This window comes from Leuciscus leuciscus (genome assembly GCF_965113295.1).
Source record: "Leuciscus leuciscus genome assembly, chromosome: 16".
Classification (NCBI taxonomy): domain Eukaryota; kingdom Metazoa; phylum Chordata; class Actinopteri; order Cypriniformes; family Leuciscidae; genus Leuciscus; species Leuciscus leuciscus.
Genome location: NC_138740.1, coordinates 22,651,349 through 22,666,255, shown reverse-complemented (window position 1 = coordinate 22,666,255; position 14,907 = coordinate 22,651,349). Strand labels below are relative to the sequence as shown.

The window sequence follows — 14,907 nt, the reverse complement described above, 5'->3', positions numbered from 1 at the left end:
CAGATGTGGTCACTATGAACTCTCGATGTATGGAAAAATGAATCAAAGTTCTAATTTCGTGTTCAGCTGAAAAACCAAACAGCATACAGGTTTGGAACAATGTGAGGGTGAGCAAATGATAACAGAATTTTAATTTTTAATTTAGCTATCCCTTTAATGGCCTTTCCTTCTGGATGAATAATCAACGTGCCTCTTCTGTAAGAACGTGACATCTTTGTGAACTAATTTCATCCAACAGGCAGAACAAAAAGCAGACAGAGAATCTTCCATAATGTAGTTTCTCGTAGAGTTCAGGGGAGACCAATCTGTTCCAGTCCAACTCAGACATGGCTCATTTGGTAGTCACAGCTTTCTGACATCTCTGAGGTTTCTGTGCATTTCTGACTTATTCAGATGCTGGAAATTTGTGGTTGGGAATACAGGACACATATTAGAGACAGAGGATTTAAGTAGACTGCAGACATACTTATGACTCATCAATCCATATTAATACACCAGCTCACCTACTAAAGGCCCTGGGGCAAGATTCACAAAACATTCTTGAGAATAAAATTCTTCTTAACTGCTATTTTCTTCTCATTTTCTATGAATAGAATATTCTTATCCTTTTTTTCTTAAGATGTGCTTCATATTCCTGAAAGGAATGTTCATAAAAATAATTGTAAAAACCTCTTAAAGTTAAGATAACCTCCAACCTGTCTTAAATACACAAAAGTAAGATGTTTAATGAAATGACTGGGTTGTTTCCAATATTAAGCATTGCAATATAAACTAGCTACATAATAATACACATTACTAGTACCATGAATGTGGACGAGTACACTTGAGTGACACCGATCGATCATTTGCACGTATACATGATGCGTTCACTCTAGCTTGAAGCACTAGCGAGGACACATTCACAGATTACAGGCTGTTCTCATTGAGATGAACCCTCAGGCTCTCTTGCCTATCCGAGGACCTATTTAGATATAGAAAAAACAACAACAATTCAATGGAAATTATTTTACATTGGTGGTGTTCCTGTTATATAAGCTGTTCGGACTATGCATTACATGACCATAACCACAGATCACACTTACTATTACATATCACATATTTCATTTATTGACACCAGTGATGAGGCCTCATTGACTTAAGGTACGCCTCATTACACACTGCCTGCACATTTCACTTTAAGGCAATCCTCGGGCGGCCATCAAAAGATATAAGCATACATAAAGCACACTCTGTCTGAATACTCGATTCTCATTGGTTGGAATTGTTGAATGCACAGGTAGTTCCAGTCAGCGAATACACAGAAAAATACAGAAGCACTGAAACTCGTTGACAATGTTGCCCCGCAACTTTTGTCAATACAATAGCTTCACTACTTAATAGCTAAATTATAAAATCATGTAATGCACACCTAGCTGTAGATTATCCCTTACACATACATACACAGGCTCCAAATGTATAATTTTTTTGACCCATATCAGCCAAAGATCAAAATGTACTGGTCATAGATATTTTTACTGCTGAAAATATTTGTTCTCCAGTGAGACTGAATTACACATATTTACATATATTTTTTGACAGTTGACAATTTTTAACAGCTATGGAATTTAATTTTCATTTATTATGTGTTTTAATGTTGTTTTTCAATTTTCAGTTACTGTTAGTCACCATAACATCAAAATAAAAAAAATGTAACTTGTATGGAATATTGTTGTATTTATTTTAATTAATGTATCTGTGCATATAAAAAATTCATATGAACTCATATGCACATAATATTTATTCAAAATAACTTCTCCCTTCTGAAATGACATCTCTTCTCTGATGACTCACATGATATCACAATAGCAAACCACAACGATCCGATCAATCAATCAAAGTCCAGCCCTACATTTGTTCTTGTTCAAGAAGCCGTTTGACTCTGATATATGTCGAAATAGGGAAGAAAAGATTACGTCAACCTCCGTTTCATGCACACTTTAATTTTGGAACCCATTTACACCATATATGTGTGCACTCATACAATATTTTCTGATGCAAATTGTTGTGCTAGTACCTGATCAACAATGATTTTGTGAGTGTTAACACTTAATTCTTCTGGAAGAATGAGGAAAATGAGGAAATGGAAAATGAAAGCATCAATTCACTGCATCCTGTAGATGAGGTGAGAGACGAGTGCATATCAACAATATCAGCGCAAATTAACTTCTAGAAAAAACCCTGCAGGAAAATCCAGGTTAATATAGTTTACAATTTTGAACATAGTAGCTGGTTTCTAGATGGTCTAAGCTGGATATTAACTAGTCAAAGAGCTTGTCAAGATGGTCTAACAAAATATTAGCTACCAACTTGATTTAGTTGTTTTTTTGGAACATATTTGCTGATCCACCTACTGACGACGACAAGCTTGGATGCAGCTACTGGCCTGCTTAGAGAGGTTGTATATAATATGTTCTAAAATAAAAGGTTAAGTGAGTTTGGTTGTTTAAACACAGTTTAAGTCCTTTCCTAACATCAAAATGAACTAAATCACATAATCAAACTGTAACACCAGCTGGAGTGCCCTTGAGAGCCACCAGAGGGCACTCCACATCATTCCCTCACAAACTACATTTCCCATAATCCTTTGCCCAGACTAATCAGTCATGATCACATTCACCTGTATGTCTTTACCTTGTTTACCCCATAAAAGCCTGGTTTTCACATTCATTCCCTGCAAAGTCTTGTTAGTTGTTTACACTGCATCTCTGAGCGTTTCCTCTGTTTTCCATATTCCTGGTTTTTGATATCTGCCTGTGTCCTGGTTTTCCCGTTCCTGTCTCACCCTCTGGATTTGATTGTTTGATTGGACTGATTTACTGTGCTCTGACCTCTTGCCTGTTTTCGACTACGATTGTGGATTACTCTTTCAATAAAACTGCATTTGGATCCTCAACCTTTGTGCCTCAGAGCAGTTCGTGACACAAACATTGTTTACAAGATTAGGCCTTTAAGTGGACATTCACAAATGGATATAACCACTTTTGTAACCAAGTTGCTACAAGTGCAAAACGCTCATGAGAAGTATGGAAGTCACACAAGAGTCAAATATCAATTCAGAGCAGCATGACAAACCAAGACTGTGATCATTTCTTAAAAAAGCATATCCATCTGGCATTCTGAGTGGAGGACCAACAATAAAAATTATCATAAACGAAGAAAGCCTTCATTGTACAGCTGGAATTCTTTTTTTCTTTGACAGCTATGAATATTGGCTCGACTAGCACGAGATAATACAATGCAAACACAAGGAAGGATGCAATCTGGTGAGCTATTGTCAAATATCATCTTCATAGTGAACCAGATGTACACGTAAACATAAGGTGCTTTTTCATAGTCCACCTACACAACGTAGCCCACCAGCAGGAGGAGAGAAAACTGGTCGCTTCCCAAGAATTGCTGGCATAAAAACAGGGTGACCAGTAGCATTTTCTAATAATACCTGAAGGATTGTATGTAAGGATTGATTCCCATGATGCCTTGTGGATTTGATGCATACAGTATAATTAAAGTATGGCAGCGTCTATTTACACAAAGTGAAAGATTTCATACATATTTTCTTAGCTATAGATGATATTTACACTAAGTGCAAGAAGCAATAGATTCTATTTACACTATGTAAAAATAGCAGTATTTTCATTGCAATAAGTGTAAAAAGTTAGATGCTGTTTATCCTTATAAATAGTGGCAGATACTATTTGCACCTCAGTGTTGTTGTACATTACACGGTATGCAGAAACATAGAGTGTAAATTATTATGTTTATTAAAATTATTAAATTGACAATAAAGCCCACCCTACAACTACACCTAACCCTAAACACTTTATTATTAAACACACGTTAGACACTATATATCCACTTTGTGAATATTTTCTTAATTTTTATTGAAAATAAATGCCTTTCCGATCTGATATGTGATGGGAAAAGGGAGTAGAGTGAGAGCGAGCAAAAGGCGGATTCGAACTCGGGTCGATTTACATCAAAACTTTCTGCCACGCATCTTTCCTGAACGCTATTGCGACTGTTGACAATGCAGCGTCTTCCGTAATTTTGTGTGGCCCAACCAGACGTCAGTGTGCGGAGTTAGTGTAAATAGCCTCTGCCAACAAGGCGGGCTATTCGCACTAAGTGTAAAAAGACACTCCGTTAAAGTATTACCAAAAAAAGATTTGAGGCTTCAGAGACTTGTAAACATGCCTGGACTTCACACCTGCCTACTGGGCCGAAACCCACTAACAACAACCTCACATTTCCTTAACTAAGACTGGATATGTAGGATAGGTTTTTTCTGAGAGAGAGGAAGAGGAAATAAAGTTTGAAGTGGTTGGGGGCTCCCAATCAGGCTGAGAAGCAGTAAGAGCTTTTAGCAGCTGTCGATGAATCCTGCTCGCTGTACTATGATGAAATATGAACTAAAATGGAGTATTTTGAGGCTGTTAATTAGATAGCCTGCTTGACTAAATCAGAGAAGTTCAGACTCCAGCAGAGCGAAAAAGGCAGAGAGCCCGAGCGCTGGTGAGCCTGCTGCTTCTGAGACATAAAAAGTATTTTACTCACTAACATAGGCCTACAGAAATCAGGAGAACTCCTAAAAATGTGTATGGTGTTGTTTTGAAACCTCTAGAGCAAACGCTGCATTTTTTTTAAAATCAGGGTGATTAAATCAGAAATTATAACCTGATATTTTTTTTTAACATTTTGGTCAATCGCAATATGCTACACACAATTTATCCTTTGATGAAATGACAACACGCCTCTTCAGAGAATACTAACTAACTGGCCTTTTTGTATGAACATACACACAATATACAGATTTTTATGGAAAAATTCTGAACAGTCATGAATAATAGAATCAATAAACAATCAACTAATACTACTGATCAAAAGTGTGGGGTAAGAATTTTGTACATATATATTTTTTTGTAAGAAACATCTTATGTTCACCAAGGCATCTTTTGTAACTTCATAAATGTCTTCAAAAAAAAAAAAAAAAGTTCTCTCTGTTTAACTGAACATGATAAACGTTTGCTTTTATTCTAAAACAAGCCTTTCATTAGGCATTTCAGTACAGCTTCCATGGCTTTCTAGAAACGTTTTTGGCAACCACATTTAATTAATAGATATAAATGCACGATTGCTGCAGGTGTTACTTAATAATTCCTGAGGTATATCAACCGGTTCTCTATCCTTGTTTGAAACTAGCAGAACAGGTGCAGGAAAGAAAGTCTCACTGTAAGCAACAGTGTCTCTTTTGAGACACCACTCTCTTTTTTTAAATAAGCACTTTCTGATTGTAAAAAGACTGAAACACCCACTCAATAGAGTGACGCATGTATGACGTCATAACCCAGACGTCCAATTTACTGGTGGTTCCTTCAACATTTTCCTGAGAGGTTTTATAATGGGTTTTTTTTTATTTATGTGTAAAATTAAAGCCTGTGGTAAACATAATATACTTAGACGTTTTGTTCTACAACGTAAATTACACACACCCATAGAAAAAACGTGAATTCTGAAGCAGTAATGTTAATTTTTGAAAATGTATGTTCCCTTTCAAGGGAACTTCGAGCTGCGTCGAGACGCCGTGGGAACGCTCTGCGTGATTGCGTCGTGAAGCACGTGTATAATCAGTCCAATGGAAAGACGAGACGTCATAGGCGGGTGACGTCATCGACCAGGAAGCTATAAAGCACCCCTGCGACAGACCGTGGCAGCTTTCTGTGCCTTCAGCAAGCGATCTGTGTATTCTGTCCTTGTCATATTTATTGTTGTCTGTCAAGTTGCAATATATATATTTATTATGGCAAAAGAGAACAAGCAAGTGTTGTGTTGTTCCCTCCCCACGTTATATCACGGGTGGGGACACACACTTCAGCTTTGTGTTGCTTGTTTGGGAGTGGAGCATGCCAACAGTCAGTTCTCGAGGGGGCTGACTGTGAGCATTGCGAGAAGCTGTCCGTGAGGACGCTCCGCTCCCGCCGGCCGTTCTTCGAGGAGGACGGTTCGGTGCGCGCGCCCCGAGGCGCGGGTCCCGCTGCTGCCGAGGCACGGCGTCGACGCGCATCTTGGGGATCGCAAATGGTTCTAACAAACACCTGTTCGATCCACGTGCCTTATCTCGGGGAGAAGCACGCTCTGCGGTTTCTCCTCCCCGGGATGAGGCACTCATGCTGCGATTTCCAGTTCCGAGGAATTGGTATCGTTAGTGTTTTTGTTTAAAAATAAATAAATAAATAAAAGAAAATAAGGCAGATGTTTATGAGTTTTCAATAAATAAATAAACAAGTCAGCTCATAACTCTGTTGAATAAAGAGGAGCTTATAAAAGGAGGTTTTATAAAGAGGAGCTTATAAAAGGAGGTTTTATATAATGCTGTTGCTAAGTTAAATATTACTGGCCAGCCGAACATATATATATGAGAGTGAAAGTATAAGGAAAACTCTATATCTCAGCCCCCTCGTCGGGGAGTGCCGTTTTTTCCCTATCTCCACACTGAGGTGTCGAGATCGTGGAATAAACCGGTTTCTGTTTATGTATTTTATCCCTAAACTTCTACTATAGTAATGTTATGGGTATTAAGTATTATGGTATGACAGTGCCTCGGGTTAAAGAGACGCTTGCGAGCTATCTCTCTCCCGTGTTGGTGTCATAATAACCCCGACGTTACCCACCAGCCACCATAAATAATAGATAAATATTATTAGGCAGCACTGGTGGGTAAAATGTATAAGCATGGATTAATGTGAGGATGTAACAGCACTGACGCTATTTGAGAATTGCGTCGCGCAACAGATAAACTATACCGGGGAGGGACAGTTTCGAGAAATCGTTTCTCCTCGGCGTCCTCTTGGGCGACTCTCTGAGGAGGGTCGCAGCGCTGCCAGTTCGGTTGTTTCCTGCTGGTGGCCACGGAGTGTTATATTTATATATATATATATATATATATATATAGTTTTTCTGATGTAAAGAAAAATTAAGATAAAATATGTCTTTTCTTCTGGACGCTCGAAGACGAAGAAATAAACTCTTCAGTGGCGTTCCAAAGGTTTCTTCCTCACCGATCTAACGTTCCTGAGACTGCTGGGCGGGAGCAGTCTCAGCATACTTAAGCTCCTCGCAGCATAGAGTGCGGTAAAACAAAGATTCGCCATTCGGGCTCATCCATAATCGATGGGGACCTGGGTGGCGGTCACAGTCTAGCCAGTTAGAGATATGCAAGATCTGAGGACTGTTTTATCTCTAAAATAGCTAAAAATGGAAGAAGCCCTGACGCCGAGGCTGCAGGCTTCTGAGGGTGGTCCCCTCCGGGGTAGGGACGGTTTTGAGAAATCGTTTCTCCTCGGCGCCCTCTGGGGTGCGACTCTCTGAGGAGGGTCGCAACGCTGGCTGTTCGGTTTTTCTGCCGGTTCGCCGTTTCAGGACACCGAGGTGTCAGCGTCCCCAAACGATCCTCTGAGGAGGGTCGTAGAGCAGTCATTTCGGTTTCCCTGCCGGTTCGCCGTTTCAGGGCGCCGAGGTGCCTGCTTTTTTCCAGCGATCCTCCGAGGAGGGTCGTCGGAACAAAGCTAGTTAGAGGTAGGCAAGATCTGAGGACTGTCGTTATCTCTATTAAAACTTAGACAAGAAGTCCTGACGCTGAGGCTATCAGGCTTCTGAAGGTTTCCCCGGGGCAGGGACGGTTTTGAGAAATCGTTTCTCCTCGGCACCCTCTGGGGTGCGACTCTCTGAGGAGGGTCGCAGCGCTGCCAGTTCGGTTGTTCCCTGCCGGTTCTCCGTTCAGGGCACCGAGGTGTCAGCGTCCCCATACGATCCTCCGAGGAGGGGCGTAGAACGGTCAGTTTGGTTGTTCCCTGCCGGTTCGCCGCTTCAGGGCACCAAAGTGACTGTTCAACCAAATCCAGAGGCCAGTCTCGAGAGACTGGTTCTCCTAGTAGAATTTCTGGCAGCGTGGAAACTACTGCCATATATTTCTCAGTGGGTCCTGCACACTTTAGAAAAGGGTTTCAGAATTCAGTTCGGTTCTCGTCCGCACAGATTTCTAGAGGTCCTCCCCACAGTGGTGGACCCCGAGCAGGCTCTGGTTATGGAGCAGGAAGTACTGACACTTCTGCAAAAGGAGCTATAGAAGGGGTTTCTCCTCCCAGCAGACAGTCAGGGTTTTACAGCCGTTACTTCATTGTTCCGAAAGAGGATGAGGGGTTGCGTCCTATTCTAGACCTGCGTCAATTAAACAGCAGGTTTCAGAATCTCAAGTTCAAAGTATGCTATACGCTAAAATGATTGTCACAGATTCAGTCCGAGGACTGGTTTGTCACAATAGACTTGAAGGACGCTTACTTATCTATCCATCCTCATATCACAGGAGGTTCCTGAGGTTTGCTTTCGGGGGCGAAGCATACCAGTATTGGGTTCTTCCCTTCGGCCTAGGTTTATCACCCCGCATCTTTACAAAATGCGTGGATGCAACTCTGGCTCCTTTGAGACTCCAGGGCATTCGCGTATTATACTTTATCTACGATTGGTTGATTTTAGCTCAGTCCGAGCAGTTGGCGGTTCGGCATCGAGATGTCGTTCTGTCTCACATAAAGAGGTTGGGGTTGTGGCTCAACGCCAAGAAGAGTGTGCTCCTCCCAGCTCAGAGGACCACTTTTCTGGGTGTTTTATGGGATTCGACAATAATGCAAGCACGTCTGTCTCCTGCACGTATTTCTGCGATTCTCACAGCCGTAAAGGGGATAAAACTAGGCCAGTCACTCACTGTGAAACAGTTTCAGAGACTGTTGGGGCTCATGGCAGCTGCGTCCAACGTAATCACTTTTGGCCTTTTGTACATGAGACCTTTGCAGTGGCTCAGGATCAAGGGGTTTTCTCCGAGGGGAAATCCATTTCGCACGATCAAGGTCACGCGGCGATGCCTTGGTCATGTGGAAGAAACCTTGGTTCCTCGCCCAGGGCCCAGTGCTGGGGGCTTCTTGTCGACGCGTAACGCTTTCGACGGATGCTTCCCTCACGGGATGGGGGGCGGTCATGAGTGGCCGCTCAGCGAAAGGTCTTTGCAGGACCATCAACGTTCTTGCCACATAAATCGGCTAGAAATGATGGCGGTATTTCGAGCTCTCAAATACTTCCTGCCAGACCTGAGAGGTCACCATGTGCTTGTCCTTCCGGACAACACACTGATGGTCTCGTATATCAGAGCAGATATCCTGTTGAGGCAGGGGCTGAGGCCCGGGGAATGGGGACTTCACCCCAAGGTGGTGGAGCTCCTTTAGGAGAACTTCGGTCAAAACTCAAGTCTACCTTTCGCATCGTTTATACAACGCATTGCCCATTTGGTTCTCCCTGATGCATCCAGCTCTGCTTGAACTGGATGCAACGTATTAGGTGTGGTTGAGGCTACACCTGTACGCATTTCCTGATATCTTTGCTCCTGGGAGTTACTCTCTTCCGGAGTTATGGATACTATGGGCTCGGCCTCTGAGGGGGCCCAGCTCATAGATTCAGGTCTCTCGACTGAGGTCGTGGAGACCATACTCCAGTCTAGAGCTCCCTCCACGAGAAGACTGAATATGCATTGAAATGGAAACTGTTCTCTGCCTGGTGTGGAGAATGCCTTCTGAATCTTGCTATCTGCCCTATGGTACAGTACTTGATTTCTGCAATGAATGTTTCTTTGCTGGGTTATCTCTGAGGAGAGATCCTTATTTCATCTTCTCCGTGGTACTTGAGGCTGGGGCCTGCACGTACTTGGATTTGCACCTGGTATGGTGATAGTCTTCCTCACCCCTTGCCGGGTTGTATTCCTACTAAATTTGTGGGTCATTTGTGCTGCAGGCCTTCTGTCCTCCACCTTAATACAAGCCAGATCAGGAAGAACTTAATCTGTTTTGCCCTGTCCGGGCTCTTGGATGCTTATGTCCACAGAGCTGCAACCTGTGGCATATATATAAGAGCAGTTATTTGTCTGCTTCAGGTTACCTAAGATAGGTTACCCTGCATCTAAACAGATAATGAGCAAGTGAGTAGTTGAGGCTATCTCACTTGCTTATGAAGCGGCCGGACAGCCTTCACCTTTGGCTGTCCCGGCCCATTCTACCAGGAGTATGGCTGCCTCTAAGGCTTTATTATCAGGAGTTTCACTCTGACATCTGTAATGCGGCAGGCAGGTCCTCACCGCATACATTTGTTAGATTTTATGACTTGGACCTAGGCTCCACTCCAGGGTCTAGGGTGCTTGTTTCCTAGTATGCGCATGGTCTTCATACAGAACAGGCATTTGTCATATGGCATCGTGGGTATAGGGTTCCCACGGCGTCTCGACGCAGCTCGAAGTTCCCTTGAAAGGGAACGTCTCAGGTTACGTATGTAACCCTGGTTCCCTGAGAGGGAACGAGACGCTGCGTCGCCTTGCCATACTCCCTGCATGCCTGTGATCGACTTGCTTCGGCTTACAGAAGCTGCCACGGTCTGTCGCAGGGGTGCTTTATAGCTTCCTGGTCGATGACGTCACCCGCCTATGACGTCTCGTCTTTCCATTGGACTGATTATACACGTGCTTCACGACGCAATCACGCAGAGCGTTCCCACGGCGTCTCGACGCAGCGTCTCGTTCCCTCTCAGGGAACCAGGGTTACATACCAACCTGAGACGTTTTTAATAACTACATAATACCAGGGCCTAAAATTATCACTCACCAAGCGCCAAATGCGAGTAAAAATCAGCACTGCCGAGTATATTAACGGTGTCAGTGTCGTGTGTCACTCACCAGTTGGCCAGTAACAACTTTTTGAATTCTAACAATGCAATGTTGTAACAACACGAACGTGAACACGTGAACAACGCTCTGTACAGCTGACGGGTCAGAGATGCACCATTACGAAAGTTTCAGCCTTTCCAATGTAAATAAGTGCTGGAACACGAGAAAGGGAATTCGTTACTGACGCGCTGTGTGCAAACATCCGATCCGAACCGCACGCCTGAAAGCCGTGTGAGACAGCGTGCAAAATTGAGCTCTCTCGTGCCTTCCTGCACTTAAATGGACAAATTCACTCAAAATTGTGTCATACAATGCCGTCCAGGCGAGTATCAAACATAGCAAACATAGTCGTTTTTATGTCTTAAGTGAATACAAACACATGCATTATCCGGCGTGCGTGCATTCGGTCTTAAAGTCCGCGTGAACCGGAAGTTGCAAACGACTTTTCTCCAGTGCTGTGACGTATTTCCCAGTGAAAAGGAATATTGAACAGAGGGCAGGGTTTTACTCTAGCGCTCCTCCTCTCCATCTCTCGCTCATTACAGACTAACGATTTGAGGGGAGTGGTTAAGCGTTTCCCAACCTAAGTCCTCAAACCTACCTCATCAGGGAAGGTCCTCCAATGCAGAGGGGAGGGGCATTTTCAGATTTTGATTAAAGATTACGAAGCCAAAAAATTTTTTTGTGTGTTTTAACTTGCACGGATTAATTGTTCACCACAAGACTAGTAATATGCGCGAACAAAGTAAATACGGTCCATTTTGATTTCAGTTGGACTTTAAAGCAACAGCATCCTAATAATCCTACTACTGTTTACGTTTTTAATGTTAAAGGAACACGCCTTCTTTTTGGGACTTTAGCTTAATCACCGTATCCCCCAGAGTTAGATAAGTCCATATATATCCTTTTCATCTCCGAGCGTGCGTAACTCTGTCTGATGCACCCACCGCTAGCCTAGCTTAGCACAAAGACTGGAGGTAAACGGCTCCAGCTAGCATACTGCTCCCAATTAGTGACAAAATAACGCCAACATTTTCCTATTTACATGTTGTGATTTGTATAGTCACAGCGTGTACAAATAACAAGGTCAATGAGACACAGCCATCCTCAAACCCTATACATACTGGGAACTAAATTCTCAGAAGGCGAAGCACTGCTACTTGGGCGGAGTGATTAAAAACGTCAAAGTATCATCCAGTTTTGTTTACCGCAGGCTTTATTTTACTCATAACTTGAAAACCCCCATTATAAAACCCCATAAGAAAATCTCAAAGGAGCCAGTGGTGAATTAGACTTCCGGGATCTCACGTTATTCCTGTACCACTCTAAACCATGATAGAAATAATAGTCAAATGTATTCAAATTTCTACCGTTATATCGTTCCAACTGGTATATTCGAGCCGTAGACCTTTAGTACCAAGCCTTTTGCCCACTGACCCCTGATCCCTCAACCTCAGCACCTGCTCATTCTCGGTGAAGACCCGACGACCGAAGCTCCAGATGATGTTGGGAGTGGGGTCACCTGTGGCCTCGCAAGTTAGTGTGATCTGCTCCTCCAATTCAGAGGCCGTCTGGTTTTCTAGGAACGTGATCTTGGGTTGCACTGTTGAACACACACAACAACAACAATTCAAAACAGACTACAGAGACTCTCCTAAAGGAGAACAAACAATGATTTTTCTCTTGTGCAATTTCTGAGCCTTTACAATGGTTGTAATACCACAACTGTGCTCTTAAAGGGTTAGTTCACCCAACATTTTTTATTCTGTCAGTAATTACTCACCCTCATGTTGTTCCAACCCCGTAAGACTATCGTTCATCTTCGGAACACAAATTAAGATATTTTTGATGAAATCTGAGAGCTGGCTCACTGCTTTATAGGCTGCAAGGTAATTGATATCTGCCAGCCCAGAAAGTTAGTAAAGACATCGTTAAAATAGTCCAAGTGACTACAGTGGCTCAACCTTAAGTTTACCAAGCTACGAGAATACTTTTTGTGCGCAAAAATAACGAAGATGAACGAAAGTCTTACGGGGTTGGAACAACATGAGGGTAAGTAATTACTGACAGAATTTTCATTTTTGGGTGAACTAACCTTTTAAGTTGATGAGATGAGCACTGGTTGGGCATTTTCAATATTTAATCAACACATTGCTTTATTTTATAATTCAAAAGAGGATCTTTTGTTTAATGAATGCAGTGGAGTAGCACTTTGATTTACTTTTTTTGCTTTGGCTCTAATCTAAGCGCTCTGAAGCAGTGCCCATGGTGGCTGGAGAAAACGTCTACATATATTGTGATTGCATTTTGAACTGAGACAAATAAACATTTCAGAACTTGTATTCATGCAAATATGATTTCAATGATAAAATACGAAGGCTTGAAATCTGCTCTCAGGTTCAACAGTGTGCTTAAACTATAAACTAGGAAGCTAGGCTTTTCGTCTCAAAATGAGTCCTCTTTCCAACTGCGATTGTTACTCTTTAAGAGCATTCACACTTGTTCTCCCTAAGAGAACCAAACTCAAATCAGTTCAGTTGATCAGAAAGTGAACTGAGTGAAAAATAATTCAGTTCTCTTTATAGTCACATTGTCCCTGAACATAAAAGATTGTCCTCTTTGGTTGCGATTGGGTTATTGTCCACTTTCATTTAGAGTTTTTGGAAAATATATAGTATTCCATTATATAAATCAGTGGTTCCTAACTTTTCCAACTCGCAGACCACACAACCAAACACATAAGTTTCCGTGGTAACACTTTACAATAAGGTTCATTAGTTAACATTCGTTAACTACAATAGTTAACGTGAACTAAGAATGAACAATACTTCTACAGCATTTACTAATCTTAGTTAATATTAATTTCAACATTTAGTAATACATTATTAAAATCAAAGGTTGTATTTGTTAACATTAGTTAATGCACCGTTAACCAGTGTTGGGTAAGTTACTTAAAAAAAGTAATTAGTTATAGTTACTAGTTACTTCTCACAAAAAGTAACTGCGTTAGTAACTGAATTACATCATTACAAAAGTAACTAATTACCAGGGAAAGTAACTATTGCGTTACAAAAAAAAAAAAAAAATTTAAATATAAGAAATTTCTTGGATACCCCCAATATGAAATGTTAAATGAATGAAATTGACACTAAATAGAACATCTTATTATTATAAAACATTGTACACTAATCTACACTATTTTAATGTTGCTGTGGGACAATGTGAGAGACACCAATTAACTTAAATATTAAAATATTATCATTACTATAGTGCAACAATAAAACAATAGATGGTTTAGAACTTTTAAAATTAATTGCACAGGCCACAACTGGCCAACAAATAAGTCTAAAAATAAATTATGCTTCTTAAGAAATGTACCAAAAATAAATAAATAGTAGCTTAATAAAAATATACATACACATACACTAGTGCATATAATTAAAATGATAAAACTCACACACCTTTACAACTGGTAGACATTCTGTATAGCCTACTTGAAGTATTTTCTTCCTCACAATTGTAAGTTTAACAAAAAGTGCTCTCAATATAATACTGAACAATGTATCAACATAAATGATAATAATACAATATAATCTTTTGGGGGTTTATTTTTATAACCTACAGAGAACGTCATCATCAGAGGTTATTTTAGCCAAATTCTAGTCGTGTTTTCCGCACGTGCTCACAACCGTCAAACAAATATGTTTGAACGTTCCCTGCAGGTTATTTTGGAGTTTATGTTATATAAACTAATTAAAACATTGCATATGATACCAATATGCTACAGAGATTATTCAAATGCTGATATGTGTAATTTATTTATAAATAAAGTATTTATGCTCGGACACACTCGGTCTCTGTCGCGCACTGTCGAGCGCGTTCTCGGACACACTCGGTCCGCACTGTCGAGCGCGTTCTCGGACACACTCGGTCTCTCTCGCGCACTGTCGAGCACGCTCGCGGCATTCGCCTCGCTTTTGTCGAGTCCCGCGCCTCATAAACACTCACACACCAGAGAAAAAACTTTGCAGCTCCTTTGGCTGAGAGAGAGCCTACTCGGATGAAAACCGCTTCAGTGAGCTCAATTATAGTAACGCCGCATTTTTATTGACAGT

General features: G+C 41.5%; 1 protein-coding gene across 7 annotated transcripts in view; it reads right to left on the bottom strand.

Annotated features, from left to right (window-relative positions):
- The window catches only part of ncam1a (neural cell adhesion molecule 1a), a 233,545-nt gene that overhangs the window by 60,434 nt on the left and 158,204 nt on the right, over positions 1–14,907 (bottom strand). For 4 of the 7 annotated variants that reach the window (XM_082141122.1, XM_082141123.1, XM_082141127.1 and 1 more), the window contains exon 8: positions 12,253–12,395. In XM_082141122.1, coding sequence (XP_081997248.1) covers positions 12,253–12,395 — 143 coding nt within the window. Of the gene's footprint in view, positions 1–12,162; positions 12,396–14,907 lie in introns of all 7 variants that reach the window. The other 3 variants (XM_082141121.1, XM_082141124.1, XM_082141126.1) reach the window with 1 other exon arrangement.